Below are 27,725 nucleotides of genomic sequence, written 5' to 3'. Positions count from 1 at the left end.
ATCTTCTATTAGTCAGAACGGAGTGATACACTAGAAGAGCAGCTTGAGTTCTGGTAGACTTGAGCCCTTGCATTACAAAGGTGGACATTCATCTGACCATCAGTCTTGTAATACTAAGTTTCTCATGAAATGGTCACTGGAGAAGAAAAGCCTCACAAGCCGCTGCCTTTCCAGCTCTATGCAGGGGATGTTGAAAGTGGGACTTGGAGAGATACGTAGATTGCTCTAGGAGATGCATTCTGAAAGGCGATTTCTCTGACTAGGCAACCCATCTAATGACAAATAAGACCAATTAGGGACGCAGCCCTCTCACCAGACGCTTGGCTTCAATGGTACATGCCGCTAACTATCCATGAAAAGGATACAACCCCAAATCACCGCTCTTACCCATCAAGCATCGCTAGGCATTTTACAGTGTCCAGTACATATAAGTAGAGGTCTGCTACAAGGAAAGCCTTTCACGAATCCTTGAATTAGGTCTTTTGTGGGGCCCCGGGCTCCCAGCAGCAGGAGGCAGGAGCTCATCCTAGGTGCTGTATTCAGCCCGAGTCTCTTTTCACAGCGCCGAGGGCTTGAGCTTTCTGTAATGGGCTGAAGAGCTCTTGGATACAGGAAGAATTGTAAAAAGATTTCTATGGAATGCAAGAAAACCGTTCAAGTGTCTGACAGCAAAGTAACATTCGGGGGCTTTTCAATAAAGGTCGTCAACGCTCCTAGAATAGTGAAGTCGGGATGATAGGCAATGGCTTTACTTTTAGGGCTACATATTTTACCCTTTTTTTCTTGGCTTTAAAGAAGTATGTAGTAGAGCTGAATTTGTCATTGCAAGGTTTCTCTTAATGTAACCCTCAGGAACACAACCATGCGGCAAATCTGTAATAAAGGCGATATGGTGCCTGTACATGGGGAATGGCTATAGGCAAAAGCAAAGGCCTAAAGACACACATTACACAAGGCTCCTTGTTACGGATCTTGCATTAGGGCCTAAGAGCTTTAAAAGGGGTTGTGCTAAATGCATTAGGACATATGAACGTCATAGAACAGGGTCTATGCAAACCCCCTCAATGACCCAGACTGAGGAGTTGCTTAGTTCTTTTTGGCCACTCATGTGACCTGCCATCCAGTACTACTATATACCCCCAGCAGGGTGCGCTGCAAGCGAAATGCTTGATTGGCTGTGGCTTCTCCTTGTAGTGGGGAGGTGCTACTTCACAAATCACCTTACACTTAGGAGGGGCTCAGCATCTTGCTCCCTCCATGATGCAGTCAGGAGGGGCGGTGGGGAGAGGAGTACAGAGGCGCTTCAGGCATCGTGCCAGTGCCATGGCTGGGGAGGAGAGAGGGTGCAGAAGGCACATGGAAGCACCAGAGCAAGAGGCTCAGCCTCTTAGTGATATTCGCGGTAATGTGGCTAGCAGTTCTTACCTGTTGGAAGAATTGCCCCCCTATAGGGTCAGTGTGAGAAGCTAAGCCCCAAAACCAAGGGGAAAACATTCTCGATGCTTCAGATGTATATAAAAGGAATTTTAGGCTGCGTCACAAGAGCAGTACAGCTGACGCAGCAGTGGACGGAGCAGAGTGCACGAGGCAGTGGAGAGCAGAGAACCGGAAGTGTGGGCGGCCATTACCAGAGACAGCAGCACAGCGGCCAGACCTATCGTGTTGGAGATAGCACAGATGAAAAAAGAAGCGGAAGCGAACAGTCAAGGTGTATCAAGAGAGTGTGAGTGGACTACTGTCCCTGAGACTGCATAATATAAAATCCCTGGGCAGGGGGTAGTGGGGAAGAGGGGTGGGGTGGAATCATGAAGGCTGTGAGAAGGGTAGCATAGTCTGGTTATGATGCCATAGTTTATGGTTAGTAGAGTAATGGCTATAAGCTTGTAATGTTATTCATATGATGTGTCATTTAAGGTGATGTGTAATGGCACAGTAAGGCCCCTGAGGCAGGGCGGTTTGAGTTCAAAAGTATTGCACGATGACCTTGGGGGTAATGAGGTCAATGGCATCGCACATTCTGTCTTCCAAGCACGCGGCTCCTACAGAGCGGAAGAGGTCGGGGCTACATATGAGGAGGTCTAATGTATTGGTCGTGCTGCATGTTTAGTTGGAGAGACCCTGGTGCTGGTGATGCCTACGACATCGGGCGTCCAATGAGAAGATGCAACTCCTACGAAGTGGAAGAGGTCGGTCAACAGATAGTGTAACAGGTGTTGGGCATAACTGAAGAAGGCCTGTGAAACAAGTGCCAAGGAGGAATGAAGGCGAAGTAAACGCTGGCGTGAAACTCCGCTTGTCAAAAAATACAATTTTTTGTTGCAGTAGATATTTTGAGTATTTTGAGATAGTAGTAGTAGTAAAAAACAGCGTTCTGCCTCCACCTCGTCACCACAGCGCCATCACGTACAATAACCTGCTTCACTCCTGCTGATTGCCAGAAGTGTAGAAAGCAGGACCCGCGCCGATCAGCTGTTTCCTCCAAGCCCCGCATTTTGGGAGGGACTATGCGCATGTTGGTACAATCCCTTTAAGTTGCCCCTGTGTGCCTTCATGCAGGGAACAACATGTGGAATGCTCCAGCACATCTGGTGAAGAATCCAGAGAGGCACAAGACGGGTGCCCAGAGCAGGCATGGGCCTTGATAAAGAGAAATGGAACAGCCTGCCTACTATGTACCTGAATAAGCTCCATTTACTCTCCTATTGCTGTACTAGAAGAGCCCAGGGTCAGCACAGAACAGTCCATTCCACATATATATTGTATACTAGATATTATAATTGCACAAAGAGCTAAAAATTCACTTTCACCCAGCAGCTGCTCGCCAATCACCCGAGTATGATCATACAGAATATTAAGGGTCTGGGGAGAACACATACACGACAGTGTAAACTGAGGGAATACAAAATGAACAAATGTCAACCTGGATAATTGATTCTCTATGGCGCCTGTGACAGGTGGCCTTAATTTGGTGTAATATTACTTGGACTTGTGCACACCTGCCTGCTCTGTGGACTGTGAACGGCAAAATACTGTATTACCTTTTTTGAGCTCCATCAACTTCGGCGTCCTCCAATTTGCACATTTGTCACACTTAATGGCATTGCATTTACTGCAAAGTCCAAAATCTCCAAAATTTTTTAGCATTCCCACCTGGCTATGTTCCCCTGGTCTGGCGCATCTGTCTAATTTCTTGTACACAATGAATGTTATTAGTGGTGGATTATAATAGGGGTGGTAGGGGCAACTGCCCCGGGTCTAAGGCTCTGGGATGCCCACAACTGCCCGGGTCCAAGGCTCTGTGATGTCCACAACCGCCTTGAATCCAAGACCCTAGGGTGCCGATGGCCGCCTACACTGCCCCTATTATAATTCACTGACCGCAGTTAGTTTCCGCTAATACAGATACTATACATACGCCCACCCCCATAGCTCCATTACCTTGCTCAGCGGCAGGTGACATTGTAAAAAAGTACAGCCTTTCTCAAGCCAGGCTTGAGAAAGACTACCTTTAGTCGAAACGTCGCCTGTACTTTTTTACAATATGGAGCAATAAAAGTTGGCTTTTATTTAAATTCACCATTGAATGCTGCCACCACTTCTATTTTGGCTACTATAGGGGGACTGGAGGTCCATGGTCCCATGGGCGGCTTGGGATACACTTTAAAGACCTCTGCATTATTAAGCATAACTCAGAGTGCTGTTGGTTTCTCACTTTGGATACATCAACACTGCAGAGGAAGGCGTTAGTGGGTGTCAGAGACAGAACACGTAATGGGCTCTGTGAGACCAAATGTCCTTCAGCCAAGCTCCTGGAGATTGTTCCTGTAACAATGGCACCACCTGTCTCTGGATGGCAGACAATGATCGTTGGAACTGCTCATGCCTGTCAAACGATCAGATGATCCTATCTACTGGTGATCTGTCGACAGTGTCCTGAGTTCGTCACCTTGTGTACGTGCCCTCACACATCCTCTGGTCTCAAAACTTCCTAACAGTCTGCTCAGAACGGCCCTGGTGGCGCCAATTCGTCGATGTGACCATCCAGCTTCTTACATTCTAATAATGCGCCCCTCTCAAACTGTGTTTACTGAGGGAAATCTCTTCTCTGCGTTGTAGAGGTGTCTACTGGTCAAGCGGAAGAAGAGGTCACTACACACAAGGAGCCTTGAGACTTTTATAGGCCAAGGGTGGAACCACTATTAGGGCCTCAGGTGGCAAGATGGTTCATCTAATCACACCACAAGTCTAATCATTTGTATATCTGCCTGAGATGGAACTACATGCCGAGTTTTGAAGCAAAAAGACCACTCCTTCTAGGGATCTTTTTTCCTACAAAGAGTGCAATAGTACAAGTATGCACCCAATCTAACCTTGGCTAGATTCCCCCCACACCTTCAAATACATCCAGGTATACTATGTAATAAGGAACTATAGGGGAAATTCATGAAACTGTCTAAAATAAAAGCTGTCTTTGTTGCCAATAGCAACCAATCACAACACAGCATTCATTTCTTATACTGCCCTTGGAAAATTAAAGTGGATTTATAAGGGAAACCATAATGCAGATGTGAATAGAGATGAGCGAACGTACTCTGTTCGGGTGTTTTTGCACTCAAGCACCGCTTTTTCCGAGTAACTGACTACTCGGACGAAAAGATTCAGGGGCGCCGGGGACGGGGGGCCGGGTGGTGGAGCGGGGGGTAGCAGTGGGGAACAGGGGGAGCTCTGTCTCTCTCACCCCCCCCCCCCCCCCACTCCCCTCTGCAACCCGCGGCTCACCCCCGGCACCCCCCGAATGTTTTCGTCCGAGTAGTCAGTTACTCGAAAAAAGCGGTGCTCGAGTGCAAAAACAGCCGAACCGAGTACGCTCGCTCATCTCTAGATGTGAACAAAGCATAAGAAAAATGGCCGGCCAAGGTTTTCTGAATTGCACCTAAATTCCATTTACAAATAATATTCCCCTCTAAATAAAAACATGAATGACAAGTTTTCAAGAAAAACACTATAATTTTCATGACTCCGTCAATATTTCTAATTACAAAGCGCAGAGCGCTTCTCGTTGACGTGACAGGTGCATCCCAGAAGTGGCGCGGAGAGTTGTAATTATTGAAAAAAAAGATAAAAAATTTCCTGACACCCTATTGTTAAAAAAATGAATTCTCCTATATAGCAGTAACAAGGGTCATCATCCACAATAGCAATCACACAATCACACACAAAGCCCTTCCAAGTTCAAAAAGATAATCTGTATATTATTGGTTTTCGCTCGTCGGGAAAAAAATAATTTCCAGCGGTTGTATTGTGTGATAGAATTATCTTTTGTTCGATGCAAGACATCTGTTATACGGATACACTGTGAAGCAGATCATTCTTAACACCCGTTTATTAGCGTTGTACCAGATTATGCATGCAATACATAATTTCTCCTGTGGTGGCGCTGCAGGAAAATTAAGCTCTTGCTGTCAAGTTTCCTGGAGATAACAGACATTAGACTTAACTATTCTTTATGATCAGCTATTTTTTAAAGTGGTTGTCCAATTGTAAAACACCTTCAGGACTGGCTATCGATAGTAGATCGGCGAGGGTCTGACGCCGGGGACTCCCACTGGTGAGCTGTTCACTAGGCCAGTACACTGAGATGATTTCTGCAGGAGACAGACTGCTCTGTTCTCCTTGCATGCAATACAAAGCAAGGCTACTGTACAGTTCAAACTCACTTACCTGTAATACTAAGCCTGTCCACTGCAGTGGGAACGGGGCTGTTGGGCACTGAGCTGATTTATGGAGGAAGCAGACAAACAGCTGATCGATCCCCACTGATCTTCTATTGATGGCCTGTCCTAAGGATGGGCAATCAGGATTTTAGGACTGGAAAACCCCTTTAAAGGGACTCTACAGTTTTCGAGACAAAATTCTGTTCCAAGACTGGAGAGTGGAAGGGTATCTTTCCTGTATTGTATCTTATCTTCTTGGCCCCTTTGCTCCACTGGTTTGGAGCTTTGTCTTCGTCTGCCACCATTTTCTAACTGTGAAATGCTCTGTTTGGCCAGCACTGATCATGTAAGCAGAACTGGCCAATCATAGAGCAACTACAGTACATTTGTAACCCTAACACTACCAATGCACTATACATGCTCTTGTAGTCCGAAGATGACAACGGCCATTTTGGCCGTCTGAAAAATGGAATCAGAAACGGCAAAGTTGTCACGGCGAGGCTATAATTGGAAGCCATGATGTTAGTGTGAACAGAGCCTAACAAAGAGTTTGAGGTAATATCTATTCTTACTCTAGCTGAGAGAGGAAGTATTCAGGGGTACAAACAACCAATAGACGAAGGTATAATGGAACCCCAAGTAATAATAAATATTTGTGGCTCCATGATAAATACCAAATTTAAAGGGTTGTCCAGTCTAGAAAACCTATCTCCATATACTCTATTAGGAAATTCGGAGTCAGTACACTGTGGGGGGGGGGGGGGGGGGGGGTCCTCTGTTCAGGATCTTCATCTTTTGGCAAAAGTGGAGAGCAGTTATAAAAATCATCTCTCACTCTGGAGGACCCATCCTGTTCTGTATAACACAAACCAGCAGTTGATATCAACGGGTACCGTGTAATAATTAATTTGCCATGTGGTGGCGCTGCATGAAAGTTGAACACTTACTACAAAATAGGTTTATCCAGTGGACAATCCCTTAAAAAATCTTTAAGTGCCGTACAATAGGCAGTGAGGGTGATCAATGAGTGGAACGGGTTACCACGGGAGGTGGGGAGTTCTCCTTCAATCGAAGTGTTCAAACAAAGGCTGGACAAACATCTGTCTGGGATGATTTAGTGAATCCTGCACTGAGCAGGGGGTTGGACCCGATGACCCTGGAGGGCCCTTCCAACTCTACCATTCTATGATTCTATTTACATTGGCAAGTGAGATTTTGGTCAGTAAAAGCCTAACCAAATGTATGGCTTATTTGCCCGTGTGAGTTATGTCCATCTTTGAATCAGATAAAACTCGCATGGGAAAATTGCCCCTGTGAATACCCCCCCCCCCCCCCCCCCCCAGAGAATGAGTTCACAGGTCACCGATTTGTTGCCGATTTTGATACAGATTTCACCCTTTCAGTTGAATTCTGCTTCAGATCTGCAACAAAATCTGCAGCAAATCAGCAAGGTGTGAACACACTCTAAGACCGCTTTCACGCGGTTGAGAAAATCATGCCAGATTTTTGCGCTGTGAGACATACAAATCTCACGTGAATATGAACCCTATTCTTTGGAATGGGGTCATACACATGAGCGATTTTTAGGACTCGCGGCATGTCCTATTCTTGGGCATGCCCTTGGAATGCCTCGCCCCCATCGCGAATACAATGTGAGGCATGCCATTCAAAACAATGGGAAACTCTTACCAATTTTCCGATGCAGCTGAAAGCCGAGCCGGAGGATCACAACTGTACTGAAGTGATGGGGGGTATTTTTGACACAAAAATGCCTTGTATCCACGGGTACATCGCACGTTCCCGAGCGAGATATTGGGCCAAGTTTCACGGCGTGATATCGCGCTCGGCTGCGTGAAACCAGCCTCATGCCGTTTTTAGTTGATTATAGGGGTTCCCGCTCAATTAGTAGTTTAACGATTCTGCTAACCCGGACATATCCATATAGACTAGTGCAAATATAGGAGTTCATAGCAATCAGGTGACCATCTTCCTTTTCCCAGCCTGCCTTATATAAAAAGAGACAAAAATATTAAAGAGGCGATACTTTAACCCCTTAAGGACATGGCCTATAAGGATGCAATGATTTTTGGCGAATTTTCATCTCCATTTCTCAAAAGCCATAACTTTTTTACTTTTCCGTCAACGCGGCCGTATAAGGGCTTGTTTTTTGCGTGACGAACTGTAGTTTTTGATGGCGCCATTTTCGGGTAAATAGACTATATTGTAAAACTTTTATTATTATTTTTTTATGATAACAGGGAGAGAAAACGCATCAATTCTGCCATAGGTTTTTTTTGTTTTTTTTTTACAGCGTTAATCATGCAGCATAAATGACACAATACATTTTTTTCTGCGGCTCGGTACGGTTACAGCGATACCAAAATTCTTATATCTTTTTTTAGGTTTTTCCGCTTTTCTGCAATAAAAACCCTTTTTTTTTGGAAATCTTTTTTTTTTTCTAAATCCCTGCCTTCAAAGTCCTGTGACTTTTTAATTTTTCTATGTAGGGAGCTCTGTGAGGGCTTATTTGTGGCAAGACGAGCTGTAGTTTTTATTGGTACTATTTTGGGGGAATATGTTTTTTTTTATTACTTTTATTGCATTTTTTGGGAGGCAAAATGCTAAAAATTAGCATTTTGCCTCTTTTTTTTTTTACGCTTTTTGTCATGCAGAATAAAAAGTGTATTCAACTTCTTGTACATGTCGTAACGGAAGCATCAGTACCAAATATGTGCCATTTTAATTTTTCTTACCTTTTTTGTATGCCAATATGAGAAAAAGCATTAAAAATGTTTTTTTAACATTTTTAAAAAATTTTTTTTATATTTTTCTTTTTTGTACATTTCTATTATCTTTTTTTTTTAACACACCATCTGTGTCCCTCTGGGGTACTTAAAGCACAGCACTGATGATCGCTGTGATAAGGCATGGCAGGACTTCTGTCCTGCCATGCCTTATCGCTTATTTTGCTGTGTGATATGAGAAGTGGAGTTCATTCTCAACCGGCTGTGCAGAACCTGCCTCCCCAAATTCGGGTTTGGATCTAAGTGCTGTTTTTTTTTTTTGTTTTTTTTTAAAGAATATACAGCGAACATAGGCTTAGGCAACACAGGGCGCCTGTATCTGGCGTCCTGTTGCCATGGCAACCAGCCCGACTCTCTGCGATTATATCACGAGAGCCCGGCAACTTCACAGAGGGAGTGCGCTTCCTCTGTGAACCCTTCCCATGCCGCGATCTACATAGAACTCTGCAGGGAGGGGGTTAACAGCGGAGGGCACATCTCCGAAGCACCCCTGCTGCTGCAGCAGGAGGCCGGCTATGACTGACAGCTAGCTCCCGCTGCGGGGTAGCGCGAGATCTGTCATGATCTCGCGCTATCCCCATGACGTAAGGGTACGTCATTTTGCAGGAAGTACCCGGCTCCCATGACGTACCCTTAAGTCACGGGGAGGGAAGGGGTTAATTGGCCAACCAATAAAATTGTATTATATGTGTTTCCAAGTCTCTTTAACGCCCCTTCATCAAAATCCCGACGAAGGGGTATTAAACAGCTTCGTTAGCTTGCAGGTATAATTCTTCTGGTTGGCCAATAAAGGGGTCACCTCTACTTTTGTCGTTTTTGTTATACAAGAGTATTTAATATTACAAGATTTTTTTGGACTAACCCGGTACCAACCTGCCGGAACTCTGCTCTGTGATTGGCTATTATGGACAACTAAAACTATTTTTTTTTTGGTTTCCCAATAGTGATACAAAATATCCCCCAAGTCAAGGCAATATCCAGATCTCTGCAAATAAAAAAAATACCTAAAATACAATGTATCCGGCAACGACGACCTTGCGATAGATGTGATGGACAGAATAAAGAGCCCAAACAATGGGAAGCGATTCAAATAAGTAACTTGTCAACAGATCTCATTTAAATAAAACGGTAAGAAAAGAGAGCGCCCGGACTGGATTGTATCCTATGTGACACCCGCTATTGAGACAGACAGCTTTATTAAGGGGTTTGTTGTGTTCACCCATTCAGTCTGAGAGATGTTGTGCGGACCGCATAATTAATCCCGGCTCCCCCGGTGTCTGGACACATGCCAGCATTGTCTTTGCTATGTTAATATCAAACCGATTCATCCCATTTATCATCGGCTGCCACCGACGGAAAGCTTTGTGCAAAACCGCTAATCTTAGTGAGAAATCATGGAAAAGTCTAAAACCGGCCGAACACCAACCATTCTGTTATGGAAAAAACGAAGAGAGAATTAAAGAGTTAACTAGAGCCTACTATAGAAAAAAACTGCTAAAAATCTAATAAAGTGTTTTATGGTAGAATATTATTTTTTATGATTATTTATGATACCATTTCAATGAAATATATCATTTCTACTGCTACAGATGAGGTTTAAATTGACTCTTAACGCGCCATGATAGCTTTCTGTGCCCCCGTGTTATTGTCCTTCCTATTCCTCTATAGCAGCTTTGGTTGTGTTAGGGCCCATTTACACGGTCGTAGGCGTTTTACATGCGCCCACAGGTGGCGTAAAAATGCCTGAGTGGAAAAGGGCCCGCCACATATATGCAGAGGCCACAATGCCGTGGGGAGACATTCCCCCTTCCCTCCCCCTCGCTGGGCTCACCTCCGCTCTCCTCCGGCCAGTTGCAATGGGAGGGGGCGGAGCTTAGCTTCCGTCCATTGTCCGCAGCCAGCAATGACCCTCCCATTGCAAACAGCGGCAAGGGGTGGAGAGGAGAAGAGAAGGGGGAAGGAGCTTAGCAGTCACGCTGCTAAACACCCTCCCACCTCCCTTCTCCAGCAGCTGGCATAGACTCCCATAGGAGTCTATGCCGCTGCCACCACCAGCAGCGGAAATACACCCCTGTGCACTGAAGCATTGTAAGCCAATGCATCAGAGGGGCAGCGTATATTGGCTACGCGTGAAAACCCAGCCGATATACGCCCGTGTGAATAAGCCCTTAAGGTAACAATAGCTTGAATGGCATAAGATGATTCATCCCAGAAAGTTATCCCAATCATGTTAAGTTTGTCTCCATCTGTATTTTGGACCCCTTAGACCCGTTTGGTCTTTAACCCCTTAAGGACATATTTTGTGCATAAGGACTCAACAATTTTGTGGGGATTTTTATCTCCACTTTTCAAAAACCTTAACTTTATTTTTCTGCTGACACTGTCGTATGACGGCTTGTTTTTTGCGTGACGAACTGTAGTTTTTATTGGTGCCATTTTTGGGTACATAACACTTTATTCTGAAACTTTATTAATCTTTTTATGATAGCAGGGAGAGAAAACACAATCAATTCTGCCAGAGATTTTTTTTTCTTTTTTTACAGCGTTAATCATGCAGCAGTAATGACACAATAGATTTTTTTTTCTGCGGATCACTACAATTACAATACCAATTTTTTTTTTTAGGTTTTTCCACTTTTCCATAATAAAAACCCTTTTTTGGAAATAATATTTTTTTCCTAAATCGCTGCATTCACGCGGACAAATCACGGCCATCTGCATAGTATTGCGTTTTGTAATGCAATCCTGTGCAGGCGGGCAGCGGCGAAAATTCTGTGGGAAATCCCGCCGGAGAATTTCCGCCCGTGTGCAGGGGCCGTACTGTTTTAGGGTTTATTCACAACAACGATTTTTCCAAATTTTTGGAATGGATATATCGGGTCCAAAATTGTAAAGAAATGGAACACATTCTTTGGAATCTGGATATTCAGGAGGGATTTTTTAAAATCTGGATATATAGTCCAAGTAAATAAGACAAATCGCAGCACGTCCCATTTTTCGGACGAGAATCACCCATTCAAATCTATGGATGAGTTTAAAAAACATGCATCATACAAGTGCAATTCGTTTTTAACGCATGTAACCATGGGAGCCATATATTAAATAAAAAATAATCAGGATGGGATTTTTTTTTTAGTGTCTGAAAAATGCATATAAAACAGATAAAAATTGTGCATGAAAATTGCATTAAATGAAAAAAAAAAAAAAAATCGGACCAATTTATAGCAAGACTGAATGAAAGCTGCCTGTGTGCGAACAGCCCAAGTCCTCTGCCACACAAGCATTTTATGGCGGCATTTGCCGCGATAAGACACTGACTGAAAATCGTGACCATCTGAAGAATTGAATTTCCAATGCATTTGTTCAGATGGGCGATTTTCCAGTGCGTTACGTCAGCCGTCAGGAAAAGATAGCGCATACGGTGCCTGCTTTTGCGCACGGCCGGGAATACGCTGGCCGCTCCCATAGACTCCTATGGGAGCTGCCGAAAAAGGGAGGTGGGAGGGAGTTCAGCAGCTGCTTGCGTTACTTAAGTCCCTCCCCCTCCGATAGGCTTCTATGGGAGTTCTATTGCAGCAATCAGCCAGCAAGGGGAGAGCCCACAGCCGCACTAAGGTCTCTCCCCCGGCCCACGGAATTCCGGACTGCACATATATACGCCACAGCCAAGCCGCGTGAACATGCGAGCAAATGGGATATTTAGCTGTGACTTGGTCGCGGCTTCCTCCCATTCATGCGATTTTCGGCCAGCTGAAAATCACAACGCCCATGTGAAAGAGGCCCACAAGTGTCTCTTGCCCTTATTACGTCTGCAAAGCCCAACTTGACTGTATGGTTATAATGACCACAGCTGACAGCATCATAGGGGTCAATGACGATGTTTGGGTTATTAGATCGGCGGCTTTCAAGTTTTTCCATTGCCAGGAAATAATGCAGAGGCATTCGGATGCGTGATAAATGATAACCATCCGTGACGTCACCGGACCTGGTAAAGTATTCCAGAAGTGACTCTACACTAAAACTGTATCAGCCCCCCTCCTGATACAGTATCTACACCTTTCCATCAGGGGGCACAAAAAAGGGCCCTTTTAGACGAGTCGATTTATCGTTTGAGCGAGCAATTGATGTTATCGCTAGCTCGGTGGTCCGAGGAGCCTACGTCGTCGGCTCGGTCACACGGGAATGGTCTTCCACATTGGCTGTGAATACAAGGGCTGAACGGTTGCTCATTAGTGACCGCGCCAATGTGATCTTTAAGTCTGCAGAATGACAGGCGGACGATTCTCTTTGGTTTGCATGTAGGCCGAATGATTATCGTTCCCTTTTGCTCATTTGAACGTTTTTTAGAACGCTGATCATTCCGTCTAAAAGCACGTTAATCGCACTAATAATGTGAGTTGTGCGCGGCGCACGAACAGACACTTTACCTTTACATTGTCAGGAAGCAGCCCCCCGGGGTATTTGTCCATGTACTGACACAGATCTGTATGCTGAAACAGAAAAACACAAGCTATAATTACTGCACCGTCCCGGGAAATCACATGGGAGAAGCAACTGAGTAAACAAGTAAAATACGACAGAACAATAACCATCCAGTATATACAATGATGTAGCAGAGCGCCGACCGTCTGATCTAGCAGAGCGCCAAACAATAAAGGAGATTTAATAAGCAGAAGGTGACAGTGGGAGATCTACCGCAGTCTTACGCAGAAAAGATAAAGAAAAATCACTACATTCTGCAGAAGGGCTATTTGCACAAAAGTTTCTCCAACTTTTCAGCCCCCTGCGCCGGCCCTGTCACTGTTTTCGAAAATTGTGCGGCATTTGTTGAAAGGGGGTGTGGCCGTCCAGACCAACAGATTTATGTATAATTTATGCCCAAAACGGATGTAAATGATGCCAGAAATGTAAGGCAGCTGCACTTAATACATGAAGAGGTGTCCGCATCCCCATGTACTCGGCGCACCATGCACGGGGGAAATTATACTAAGCCCATTGTCGGAAATGCCGGTGTTCGTAAACTTCCTCCATAGACTTTTATTGCACTTTATATGAGAAAATGGCGGGTATGGAACGGGACACGTTTATCACTTTTTGCACATAATGGGATAATTTGAAGACCGGTCTAGAAAAAGGCGTCACTGAGCTGTAAAATGCGGCAGTTTTCTGTAAATCGACATGTGCCGTTTTTGGCACAAATGATGGCGTATGTGTAGAGCCGCAATGATGTGGCATACAGAACAAAACCACGAGCTGCACCAAATGCCACGTGCGCCATTTTCACAAATTTGGACCCCTGGAGGTGTCAGTTCAATAAATTATTTCTCCTTTCACATCCACGGTCAGAGAGTTCGGGGACAAATTATGGAGTGCAGATTGCGCCAACAGCTTCTCTTTATTAGTCAGGCTAGCGGCTGATGCATCATCACTACCCTTCTGCTAATCGCCTGCGTCCGGTATAACCGCTGCCAGTGAGCGTGCATGAGCACAGCAGCAGGAGGGCAGCTCTGAGGGGGGGATTTACGTTATTTCATTGTTTTACCTCTGTACTTTTCATGGTCAGCTAGTGGCCGTCAACATAACCTGAGAACCCCCTTGTGATTAGATAGTATTGTTACGGGAAGGCTATATATTTTCCCTACGGCACCTGCAATATTTTTCAGCGGTTGGCCGGGACAGGGGGCGTCCTGATGAGATGTAACATAAATCGGGCATATTTACTAATCAAAATAAACAGTTTTTTGGCGCAAATAGCGGCAGATAACTGTCTGGCATATTGAGTATGTGTTTTTAGACTCTTCTGGACACTTTTTCCGTATCATCCACAAAAAGGGGGCATTGCCTAAATTGCACCAAAATAAAAACTAAGCCAACTAGTAGGTGATATAAACTGACCGACCAGTCTTGAAATTCACCAGATTTACCCTCCAGCATGAGTCGCTGTGATGAATCCGGTGCACTTTAAGACCGTCTTAGTACGCACTGTCTAACGTTTAGACCGTATTAGAACACGTATCCTATTTTCTTCTCTTAAAGGGGTTGTTTAAACATGGCAGCTTGCTTCTGGAAACAGCAACATCTGTCCATGGATTGGGCCTGGTATTTCAGTTGAAGTAAATAGGGGTGAGCTACAATACCGCACACAACCTGGGGACAGGTGTGGAGCCTTTTTTTAATAAAAACATGTGAACATTCTGTCACCTACTTTAAACCCTATAAGCTAAGATCAAGTAGTTGACCCACTGAGTACGGGGATGTAAGGGTTATTCTTATCTCCCCCATCATTGCTCCGTTGTGAGAGCTGAAAGCCGCTGCTCAATGAGTTGAGCGGCGCTGCCAAGTATTCCTCCCACCATAAAATGTGAACGGGCGACCACTTTGCAGCGCCGCTCAATGCATTGAGTAGCGGCTTTCGGCTCTGACACCAGGGCAGCAAGGAGGAAGGTAAGTATAACACTTACATCCTGGGACTCAGCGGGTCACCTACTTTCAGCCCATAAACGGAGCTGATAGTGCTAAAAAGTGGGTGATAGACGCCCTTTAAATATTTAGAGAATAAACATCATAACACAAGATCTTTAGTCATACTTGAGATTTTGAGTGTTTTTTAATATTTTACATACAGTGTCTTAAAAACCTGTTTCTGAAAACCAAGCTCTGCAATTTTTGCTTTCATGCCAGTAATTTCGCCACGAGCGGTCTCCATCTCCGCTTAATGGATACCTCCTACAAGGAGCAATTTCACAGGCATTCATGACATGGTTTCATATCAATATCTCATTCCAATTCTTCTTTCTAGGGCTCTAAGCAGAATATACTTTTGCTGTTCCCATGGGGTTTTCACTCAAGCAGAATACATAGGCACTTATAGATCGTACTACAGAAGGGAGACGTATATTTGGGTCTTAATGAAAAAAACCTTTAATCTTAGACTCTGCCTGGCGTTGGCACCCAGGGTAGTCGCCGGTGCCCAATGAGCCGGGGGGTGGAGGGGCCAAGTCCACTTGGTGACCAGTTGAGTCACAGGGGAACCCGGGCTGCTGGCTCAGACACAGCAGTTGGGTGCCCCAGTTTTAATTGTTAAGTGTGTAAGGTAAAAAAAATTGCACATCCTCTCCTGTCGCTCCCCAGCATCTATAGTGGGTGTGCTGTCTCTGGTTAATTCAATGTTGTGCAGTCATGTGAATCGCATGATCGCCGTAGTCCGTTCTTGGCTTCAGTGATCATGTTTGTGACACATGACAGCAGGAGACAGTGTACCAATTGTAGCTTCTGGGGAGTGACGCGGGAAAAGGAGTATGGACTATATTTTTTTTTGGGGGGGGGGGGGGTACATTCTATGGAGCGCTGAGGGCATTATTATCGAAAAGGCATGTTATTACTGAGTGGGAACGAAAGGGAATATTCTTCCTGCGTGGAGACATAACAAAGGCATTATTTCTAAGGGGGAAAACTTTTACTGTGAGGGTCGCTATAAACAGCGCTTAGTGTGTGGGGCCTACAGTGAGCATAAAAATGGGTAGAGTACTACTATGTGGGGTACCACAGGTGGCATTATTACTATCCTGGTACTATAGAACAGTGTTCCCCAACTCCAGTCCTCAGGGACTGCCAACAGGTCATGTTTTCAGGATTTCCTCAGTGTTGCACAGGTGATGTACTTATTGTCAGTGCCTGAGGCATTGCTACAGGTGTTCTTACCATAGGATATCCTGAAAGCATGACCTGTTGGTGGTCCCTGAGGACTGGAGTTGGAGACCCCTGCTATAGGCTGATTGTGTAAAAGTGTAGATAATGTAAGGAGGGTGGTGGAAAAGCAAGGAGCCAAAGATGTAAAGGTGTCTGTGTGTTCAATTCTACAGAGACAAGCTGTGGCTGGGAGAAGTTGCCATGGCAGTCTGGGAGGGATAAAGAAGAAAGGGGGAACTGAACAAGTCAGAGAAGACATAACCTGTGATCACTGGATATAGTAGTACTCAGTAGTAATCACATATATGGTCTGAAAAACACCGATGTACAGCTGGTATCTATTGTTATCCTGTCACTGCATGCCCTGCTACACAGTTACTGCTGCATGTGTGTAACCAATGCAATGGTGCCCACTGAGAATCTGCCGCCCAAGGGCCTGCATACACACTGAGCCAGACCCGTCTCAGACAAGTCCTCATGCACTCCGTCACACAATTACTTGTAAAGATCTCAGTGGCATGAAGCTACTACTCAGAACCTCTAGTGGTGGGCTCATAGGAGCCTTATGCTACAGATCGTGTAGTGACCCTGTACTGTCACTACTTTGCAGTGTTAACATCTCAGGGAAGATGCTAGAGGGAAGGAGATATATAGAGCCCTTTAGTGGAGTCATGTTGAATTTTAGCTTGGGAGTTGAACAGGGTAGAGATCAGTCTTCCTGTATGGGTGCAATCTGCCCATGCTCCTTACACTCAGCATACCTCTGGAGGTGGAAATCAGTGCCAGCCAAGCATCACCGAGACCAACACGCCTGTTTATAAATGGTAAATTAGGGATAGGAATCATATAGTAGTGATAGCAGTGGTAAATTAAGGCCGGCTTCACACAGGCAGATTCAAATTGCGGAATCCACGATCGGAATCCGCACGGAGGATCCACGGCAAAACGCGGGCATTGAAAAGCATGTTAAATCGCTTTTTCGCTCACACTCGCCAATACGAATTGCATGTTCCACGGGTGGAGGAAAAATCGCAGCATGCTCTTTTTTGCCGCAGATTCCACACGGATGGCCTCCATTGAAGTCAATGGAGGCTGTCCAACCCACAGGCCACATGCAATTAACATTGTGCATGGGCTACGGGTACCCACGTCATTGCTAAGTGCTTGTGGACGAGGAGGAAAAAAAGAGGGGTGGAGCAAAACCCGTACAGTTGTATTTGTTGTGAAAATGATACTATAAAGGTCATGAAGTGAAGTGGTAACTTCAATAATGGAGGTGCTGCCAGACCAGATGACGCACCACCTGGGGGGGGTGATAGAGTGAGAGAATAGAAAGAAAAAAAATGGCAATGGAGACGGCGCAACACTCCAGATTTAAGCAATATGAGTGACCAAATGTATGTGAAACTTCTCCTTTTATTTAATAAAGTACGTGGACAGCTTGTGAATACGCGTTTCGGGGATAACCCCTTCGTCAGTTCAGCTGGTGTTTAAAATATACAGGCAATTGGTGGGTCCCAAAAGGGTTAAAGATTAGATCTGTTTGCCTGTGGAGTGTGGGTCAGCCAGGGCAGGAGCAGGAGCCTGTGTGAAGCTGTCCTAAGGATAGGAACCATATATTAGTGATGGGAGTGGTAAATTAGGGATAGGAACCATATACTAGTGATAGAAGTCAGGGGCGTAACTATAGAGGGTGCAGGGGATGCGGTTGCACCCGGGCCCAGGAGCCTTAGGGGACCTATAAGGCCTCTCTTCTCCATATAGGGAGCCCAGTACTATGAATAAAGCATTATAGTTGGGGGCCCTGTAACAGATTTTGCAATGGGACCCAGAAGCTTCAAGTTATGCCTCTGTGCAGCTTGGTTTAGGTATGGGTATGGGTACAGATAGAGGGGGGGGCCCCTGAGCCTTTAGTTACGCCCCTGATAGAAGTGGTAAATTAGGGTGCATTCACATGCATAATTTTCATGCGAGCAATACGGACAGAGATCACATGTGAAAATAACACATTGATTTCAATGTGCTCATCTCATGAGCGATCTTTCTCTCCCAGCGGTGCTGCAAGATTGAAAAATCCCTGCATGTCCTAATTTTGGTTAATTCCTCGCAAGGAATTGGCCATTATTTTATGTGGGATCCTTAAAAAAAATAATCACATCGCACTCGCGTGCCAAGCGATTGAAATGTGACTGCGATGCAATTTTTACCACTAAAACTATATTAGTACTTTTTTCACTGTGCGCAAAACGTGGTTCAAAATCACGAGTACACAGATGTGTTGCGTTTAAGCAAGAAAACGTATCGTGCTGACATCCAGAATTGCACGTTTAAGAATACGGCATTGGACCAAGTTTCTCGGACCGATAACCTACACGCTCGTGTGAATACAACCTTGGGGCTCTTTCTCACAAGTGTAGGCGATTTTCGGCCAGCCGTGTTACGCCCACAGAGCGGACAAATTTGCGTGAATGGGCGTTAAAACGTCCGTTTTAATGCCCTTCAGATGGCCGAGTGTGGCGATTATACGCCGCATCCGGAACACCGTCGGGTGGGAGTAAACAGTTTAACTCTGCTAAACTGCCTCCCCCTATCCGCCCACTTGTCAGCTCTCGGCAAGGCGAGGGGGCGGGAGCTTAGCAACAAGCTCCCGCCCCCTCCCATTGCAAACAGCCGGCAAGCGGTGGAGAGGAGGAGGGAAGGGGGTGGGAGTTTAGCAGGCACGCTGCTAACCTCCCACCCACCTCCTTTCTTCGGCAGCTACCATAGGCTCCCATAGGAGTCTACGGGAGCCGCCATCGTATTCCGTCCGAAAGATAGTTCCTGAACTATCTTTTCTGGCCGGCGTAAAAATGCCCGACCGGAATGAGCACTGTATGCGCTATCTTTGTCGGCCAGATGTTTTTACGCCTTGGGAATACGCCCATCTGAACTGATGCATTGTAAACCAATGCATTAGATGGGCAGCGTGTATCGGCCGGCAGTAAAAGCGCAGCCGATATACGCTCATGTGAAAGAGCCCCAAGTGAAATACACAGTGATATACTTTAGCGAGCAGCTGTATTCTAGTGTATAGCTATCAGGCTTCCTGGAATGAAGTAGTGAAGAAATGGGCCACCGATGCCTGATTACAGATATCGAAAACAAGCTCTGCTGCTGCGTTCTTGGCCAACGTCTCACTTGAACGTCACCATTCAGTACAATGTTGGTATCCAAGGCAGTGAAGGATTAAAAACTGAAGCATTATCTAAGTTCAGAGTACCCAGCGATGACAAACTACTCACTGCATTCCAAGAATGTCAGGTGTTCACAGATGCACATACAAAGACTCATATTCATTGGTATGGCGGAGATATCCTCAGTGGACCTCAGTGTTTTCAGGCAAGCATTGAGGTTGTAAGCCAACTAAATTCTATTAATTCAGCTCTTCTATGAAATATCAGGGCTGTCGTATCTTGTAGATTTAATCATATAAAAAGTAACTAAAAAAATCTACGTCTATGGGTTTCTTTGTTTCAGACCATCCCTACTTGTCAGAGGACCGCTTGACAATGAGCTGTTCACAAGCAGGCCCTCTGCTGGGACATCCAGCGATCAGCTGTAATCCAGAGTGGAGAGTGGTACAGTGGACCCCCCTCTCTAGTAACTCCAAATTCCCCAATAGGGTGTAAGAAAAAGGGTTTTCTAAACTGCAGAACTCCTTTAATACTGCAGTGTAAGCAAAAGTTATTCCACCTTAGAGCTGAACAGCCGAGTCATGTCTCAAAGTCTGGTTGCTATGTGTTGTCAAGGATATTACCAGGAAGCAAGTCCATAGCAACCAGTCTGTCTCAGATGACTCATGTTTCGCGGCTTGTCGGTCACGACAGCGTTGTGGCATGGTGGCCACGATACAGGGACAGACCTGTCATCCTGTTACTATGCAGGACACAAGTCAATGCACATTGTGCGGAGATTGCTGGATGCTATCTCGCAGTATACTGCATACCTTGAGAGAGGGTTCAGTGGGTGGTTTTCTAGCAGAACTACCTATCAGCAGGTGTGAAGGGCTTTATATTCCTACCCTACCCTTCCCTCTTTGCTGTTTATTTCAGTTCTCTAGAGGAGAGGTTGGTGTAGGTGGAGGTCTCTAGCCTGGGTGAAAGGCTTCCTATTCAGTTAAGTACTGGAGTTCCTTTCTGTTGTTTTTGTTAACCCTTTATTGTTTTGCTTTGCTGAGTCTGTGCACCTCTCCAGGGGTTCCTGTAAGGGACAGTTAAAACCCAGGTGAAGACAGTGGGGCTGTCCTTATCTGGACAATTACTCTGCTTTTAGGCAGGGGCTCCCCGTTTCCCTGTTAGGTAAGGGACAGGAGGGACAGGTTTTTTTCATCTAATTGTGCCTGGAGCTTACGGTCCTGCATAGTTTAGTACATGCTTTTTGCATTCTATGTGAACGCCACCCTGCGTCTGTGTTGGGCGTGGTGCTGCCCGGACAGGACACATTTTCAGCTGAAAGACGGGGCAAAGAATCTTGGTGGCATTTCAGTACAACAGCAAGAGATAAAGAAAGACATAATTTATCATATTTTTGTAAGAATTAATTTAGGTGTAGAATTTTATTTTATTTTTTTTAACGGGGCATCCACCCAAATACACTTTTGGCTTAAATGTACAGCTACCTGGTCATGTATTCTACTTTATGAGAACCACAGCCAAACAAACTTGCTCTATTTTTGACTCTACCTGCCAAATGTCTCAGCCCTCCAAGATGGTTGTCAAAAGGGGTGGAGATAAACATTTGCATAAAATCGGCGTTTTTGGGGCATGGTGTTGAATCTTCCCTCTATTTGGGGTTCAAATAATGGAGACTAGAGATGAGCGAACGTACTCGTTTCGAGTAATTACTCGATTGAGCACAGCGATTTTCGAGTACTTCAGTACTCGGGTGAAAAGATTCGGGGGGCGCCGGGGGGCGGCGTGGCGGCGTGGGGGGTAGCAGCGGGGAACATGGGGGAGCCCTCTCTCTCTCCCTCTCCCCCCCACTGCAACCCCCCACTCACCCACGGCGCCCCCCGAATCTTTTCGCCCGAGTACGGAAGTACTTGAAAATCGCGGTACTCGGGCGAAAAAGAGGCGTGGCTGAGTAGGTTCGCTCATCTCTAATGGAGACAAATCTTATCAGTACCTTTTTCTCTGAGAGGCTAAACAAGTCAACCAGTCCAACAAATCAGAGGTTAGGAGACTCCCATCCCCCCATGTAGTTTATGGCTGGAATACCTCTTTAAGAATGTTTTAATCAGGATACATGACAAGACATGAATACAACTTGAAAAGAACTACAAGTCTTTGCATGGACTCTATATAACCTCTATTTACATATTAGCTAAAGAACCCCCTAAAGAGGAGGAGCTTGGTAACCCATGCTCTAGTATTATATCCTTAGTGATCTTATAAGGCCTGTTAAAATGTAGCATATTGACTTGTAAGAAAGCTAACTTCCAATAGAAGGCGCTGCCAAGGCAATGTAACATATGCCATTTGCATACCAAATTTCCCAGAGGAGCATTGCATGGTTTTCTAAGTCTCCCGATACCTTCAAGATGATCTCCACAAGGAGAAACGATACTCCTCCCAGACAGCATTCTGCTAGCATGCTCATTGTATGTACATCTACTCTATAAATTATGTTATTTCCTTTTATGTGTGAAATGGGCAAAAGTTTTCCTTTTTTTTGTTAAAGTAATCAAAAAGAAGGGAAAGTGAAAATCAAATGCAAGAAGGTGTCCTGGAGGGACCTGGAATCACAAGTTAGGCTATCCACGAGGAAGTCATTTCATGGGCTGCACAAGGGATGAAGAGATCTAATCTGGAACTGTGAATTAAATGCTTTCACCACTTCAAACAGCGAAATTACAAGACGACAATGCTGCAACATTCCAGTAACTACTGTGTGACCAGCCTCAGCAGAGCTCCGACAGCAGCGTGGCTTCATTCACAGTTTTAAGACATGGAAACGATTGTTAAAATGTCAACCAAACTGGTATAGAAAAAATTTGGGGAGAAATAACCCCAAAACTACGTGAATAACTACTACAGCTACCCATAGAGACATAATATACGACTGGCCATACCACAACTGCAACCCAGTACTGAACGGCTACTGCTGGGTTTTTTTCACACATTGAGTGTAATGATAAAATTGTGTTAAACTGCAACCACCACTAGGGGGAGCTCACTTCATACAGGTTCTGGGTTCTAAATATTAATGGCCTACCCTCAAGAAAGGACACTGGTATCTGATTGGCGAGGGTCTGCCACCCAGGACCCCCATATCTGCTGAGTGAAGAGGTAGCGGTGCTCGTGCGATCACTGTGGCCTCTTCAGTGTTTACATCATAATCTGATCCGGTTTGTGCTCAGAGCGCAGTACTTTTTGTAGTGGCAGTTCTGAGTACTGCAGGCTTGTCCCATTGAAGTGAATAGACCCAGATTCTGAAGAGATCATTGAAGTGAACTGGACAAGGCGGCAGAACTAAGAATGACTGCTATGAAAAGTACAAAAAGGGTCGTACTCAGGTATACTGTAAACGTTGGGCTCAACACGAGACAAACGCTGTGGCCTCTTTAAGCAGCTGATCCTGGGGTTTCTGGGCGACGAACCTCTGCTGATCACATATTGGAAATTTTTAACAACAGGATAGACTCTGTAACCCCAAAATACCGCTCGTATTTTCAAACTTATGGGCCAAAATAGGCGCTTTTTTTCCCCCCGTTTTTGTTTACTGTCGCGTTTCGACACCTTTTTTTAAATTTTCCAGTCGATATAGCAGTATGAATGCTTGTTTTTTTTTTTTTTGTAAGACTAATTGTATTTTTCTTTGGCGCCATATACTGTATTAATTGACACAATTATGGTGATAATTGTCATTCGCGTGAAAAAATCACGCAAGACAAATGCAAGTGTGCAGGAGCCCTGATTCTGAGAGCTATAACTTTTATTTTCCCTCTCTCTACCTGTCCGGATCTGTACTCCGGATGTGCCGACTGGTGCACTGGGCACATGCGCAGTACAGATTGTGCCACGCCGTCGCTAGGCAATAACGCAGATTCTGTAGTCTTTCCAAAGCGTCAGCTGCAGACGGGCCACAAATTGGACGGCTTTTATTGACTTCAATGGAAGTTTTCTGCACAGAATCCGCAAACGATGCCCAACACTCGACCCCGCACATACTCGCTCTCCTGCTGCTGCTCGGGAGCTAGTAACGCTGGCTAACAGCGGGGTGGCCGGAGGAGATTTTACTCCTCTTGCTCCCCCGCCCCTCTCCATTGGCATAACATAACGGCCATTCAGTAATGAACGGCTGCTGTCTACACTGAGCAATCAGCTCATCGTCCATCATTTATGCAGCATAGCACCCTGGACGATGAGCTGATAGCTGATCGTTCAGTGTAAATAGCAGCTGTTCAGTATTGAACAGCCGCTTTGTTAGGTCAGTGGAGAGGGGAGGGGGAGTGCAAGGAGAGAAATCTCCTGCAGCCTCCCCGCTGTGAGCCAGCTATACTAGCTCCTGTGCAGCAGCAGAAGAGCTAGTAAGTGCGAGGACTAGTGTTGCTCATCGTGTAAATCTACCTTAAGTAAAGAGACTGACAAGGCAATGCTCCTCTGGGAAATTTATGCAAATAAGAAAGATGGAAAAATACATAGCAGCCAAACTGAAATGGCAGAGTTGCAGTGTACAAGCACAAGTCCAGCTCCCATTACAAACTGCAAATATGTGATTTTTCTGGGAAAAGCCACAATCAGGCATGTCCCTCTCAGCGATCCTTAATTCTGGCTTAGGCCATATTTACATGGCTGACAATGAGTCAAGCCAGAGATTCTCGTACGTACTACTCTCGTGCACAAGTTGTGCAAAAATAGGGCAGTGTCGCTGCAAGCAAGAAATCGCTAATATAAACAGACCCATTGCAAACAATGGGGTCTATTTTTGTGCAAGATTTGTGTGCCATACAACGCACAGAACGCATGCAAGAATATCGTAAGTACGATGTTAGAGAATTCGCAAGTAGGAGACCTCGTCTATGATACCCATGTGACCTAATTGGTTGCATGGACAAAGGTGGTCTTTATAAGACAAGCTTTTTAAAGTGACCCTCTGGTTTTGGAACACATTTCTGTCCCGGGACCAAAGGATGGAGTATATTGCTTGCTGCTGTTTTTCTCCAGCAATGTCCCTCCGAGTCAGCCGTTCGGGATCCTGTTTTCAGCCATCCACGATGCCAGCTGTAATTTTCTAGTTACCCGATGCTCAATGTGCTCTTTTGTCTGATTGGCCAGCACTGATCACATGCGTAGTTATAGTAAATGGTTATAGCGCATTGGTAATCTAAAACTACTAATACACTATGGGGATTAGGTCATCTGAAGTTTGCATCGGCAATCTTGGATGCTGAAAGCAGGACCCGGAACCAGAAGATCTGGGGGACATCAACACAGAAGACCAGCATCAAGTAGTATTACTGCTTCCTTCGATGCTAGGACAAGATTTTGTCCTGAAATTGGAGGGTCACTTTAAAGGATCTGATAATGGGACCCCTGCCAATCACAAGAACAGAGGTCGCAAGGGCTCTTGCATGAATGAAGCAATGGTCACATACGTGCATTGCCAATGAATTAGTTTCAATGGGAGTACCAGCAATTGCTGAACACTTGAACTCGGCTATCTCCAGCGTTCCCATTGAAAATGAATAGAGCAGCAATGCACATGCACAACGGTCGCTCATGTCCATTCACGTGGAGACCTTTGGGTCTTCCATTCTCTGGGTAGTGGGGTTCCCAGCAATCGGATGCCAGCAATCAGAAAGTTATACTCTTGTAGTGTCCCAGACTTAGGTCTACACAATACTTAAATTAGCTCCTGTGGAGTGTGTGATTGTATTCGTGATTTACTGTCTGTCACTTGTAATGGGGGAGCCAGGAGGTAGTTTTGTATATTGTGTAGAGTCACTGTCAGGCATACAAAACACCAGACATTTGACCTAACTTGTATATGTCTGGATGTGGGACATCCTACACTTGCGTGTCTTGTGAGTCGCGCCAAAGGCAGTCCTGGGATTGGTTAGAGGATTTCACCCAAAATGCCCCGGGGCTAGCCAGAGGGGAGTTTATAAATAAGAGCGCAGGAGAGTAAACAAAAGGAGTCCAGAAGAAGCACCCAAAAGAGAGGGTCCAAAAGAAGCACCCAAAAGAGAGGGTCCAAAAGAAGCACCCAAAGGGAAGAACTTGAGACACCCCCTAAAGAGAAAAGAACAGTCTCAGGGAAGAGAGTCTATTTCACTCCCGCTGGAAGAGTCATGCCCAGATGGGACAAGACCTCTTAATCACCCTGAAGAGACAGCAAGCGACTGTTACCTCCGAACAAACAGAAAGGATAGTGGCCATGGGAGAAACTCCTTTTAAGATAAAGGGTATTGGCGTCACAAGCTATTTGTCTATGTCCATTTGCAACCGGCGAGTGGTTAAGCCAGGCCGCAGCCAACCCATGGAGCAGAGCAGTAGAGCCACCCTTGACAACCATCAACTCAACCCCGCTGTCTCCCTCAACTCGGTGAGGTCTGCTCTCAGCTACCGCACTCTAGTCTGTGTATAAATGATTGCTTCCAATCTTGGCACACTCTCTTTAAGACCATGACTGTGCAATCGCAATCATAGCAGAATTATTATTGGTGGATGAACCATTCTTAAAAGCCATTCAAATACTGTAGGCTAAGTTTCCCCTAAAGCATCAAGTCATTGGACTGAGCCTCCAATTATAACATGGATATGGTTACAAGATGAGCTGGACCAGCCACGATCAATCTTCTTTATGGCAGACACCTTTCTAACACAGGGCAGGAAGCATTTCAATTTAAAAATGCCATTAAATAGGATTTTGCACCCTCCGCCCCTGCAGCCTGGGGCAAGAATTGTATCACATACATCTAGAAAGCCTTTTGGCAGAACATGGTTCATATTAGAAAATATTATAATTAACCAGCTGAGGTGTTGCGAAAAAAAAAAATCTAACCTATCAAGCAGACTGGAACTGACGAGGCAAAATAATTTATAGGGTTCAGATAAAGTGCATCTTATTGCTGCATGCATAATGGCCAAAAAAATTGCACGACACTCCCCTGTTACACGGCGCTCGCTACTAATGAACACCGTGACTAAACGGAAGCAAATCCACAATGGATGGATAATGCTAAGACACCGTGCTAAAAAGAGATTATTACAGGCAAGGAACTGTCCATACTGAAATAGGATTTTGCTAAATTATGGGATTAAATTAACTTTCGTGTCGATATTTGCGGTTTCTATGGTGGTTAAAGGTTGGGGAGGGGGAGTGAGATTTCATTAAGATGCAATCTCTGCAAACAAAAAGCAATGATCTTTGCTTAAAACATGCTAGATCATCTCACAGTTCATCAGCCGGGTACGTAGGAGCTTGTTTATGAGGAAGATTTCCAGAGTTCATCGAAAAGTTAATTCAATGAAGAAAGAAAAAGTTTGGAATCTTGTTCTTTATTGTAACTCAGGCCAAGTTCAGATCGGCCAAGTGCTCCTATTGGTCCTGCAACGCGGTGAAAACACGGTCGTGTGCACGAGCCCTTACCTGGGTATCTCCTGTATATAATTATATATGCACAGCTGGTATAAGTTATACATCTCCTGTATATAATGATATACCAGGGTATACTAGTATGGTCGATACCACTACATACAGGATGTATAGTTTATACCAGTAGCATATGTATAATTATATACAGAAATACGGGTTATACAAGCCTGCACTATATCACTATATACAGGGGGGATGTACATATCCTGTATATAGTGATCTGTACCATACTGGTATAACTTGGATATATCCTGTATATAATGATGTATGTACAGCCACTATAAGTTATACCAGCTCTAAATACAAATTAACATGCAAAATGTGATTCTTCCCAGCAAGAGAAACCATATAATCTTGTAGATATGATACCTTTTAGTGACTAACAAAAATATATGGTGTTAATGTTAGCTTCTGAACCAATGCAGGGTTCTTCTTCAGGCTTAAATGAAATTGATCCGAAGAGGCGTGCATATTTATACATACATACTTATGACAAGGCACAGACATGGATGTGAATAATTTGCACTTAAAAGAATACTACAACAGAAATACAAACATCTTTAAAAAGTCACTGATAAGGGAGTGAAGGTTTTATGGTCCCTGAATCACTGTTGGGGGGGTCACCAGGCCAGCAGTGTTATCTGTGCTATAGATTTCTCATACTTCCCGCTCACGCATAATTTAGCCCTCTATTGAAAGTGTCAAAAGTTGATTTCATGTTCCCAAATTCTTCTGTGGCTTTGTGACTTGAAATTGCCTTTCAGCATTAGAACGTTCATATCTTCTATGTCGTGACTAGAAAAGTGCTCGGCCACAGGAAATTCTGTCTTTCTCTGCTTAATTGTGTGGCAATGAGACCTCTTCCTTGCTTTAAGTTTGT

The 27,725-nt window shown here is 44.9% G+C and overlaps 1 protein-coding gene across 5 annotated transcripts in view; it reads right to left on the bottom strand.

Annotated features, from left to right (window-relative positions):
- Positions 1-27,725, bottom strand: part of CDK14 (cyclin dependent kinase 14) — a 509,998-nt gene that overhangs the window by 283,064 nt on the left and 199,209 nt on the right. For all 5 annotated transcript variants that reach the window (XM_066584666.1, XM_066584664.1, XM_066584665.1 and 2 more), the window contains one exon: positions 12,946-13,008. In XM_066584666.1, coding sequence (XP_066440763.1) covers positions 12,946-13,008 — 63 coding nt within the window. The remainder of the gene's footprint in view (positions 1-12,945; positions 13,009-27,725) is intronic.

Source organism: Eleutherodactylus coqui, chromosome 12 (assembly GCF_035609145.1).
Source record: "Eleutherodactylus coqui strain aEleCoq1 chromosome 12, aEleCoq1.hap1, whole genome shotgun sequence".
NCBI lineage: Eukaryota > Metazoa > Chordata > Amphibia > Anura > Eleutherodactylidae > Eleutherodactylus > Eleutherodactylus coqui.
This window is presented reverse-complemented; position numbering and strand designations above follow the sequence as displayed.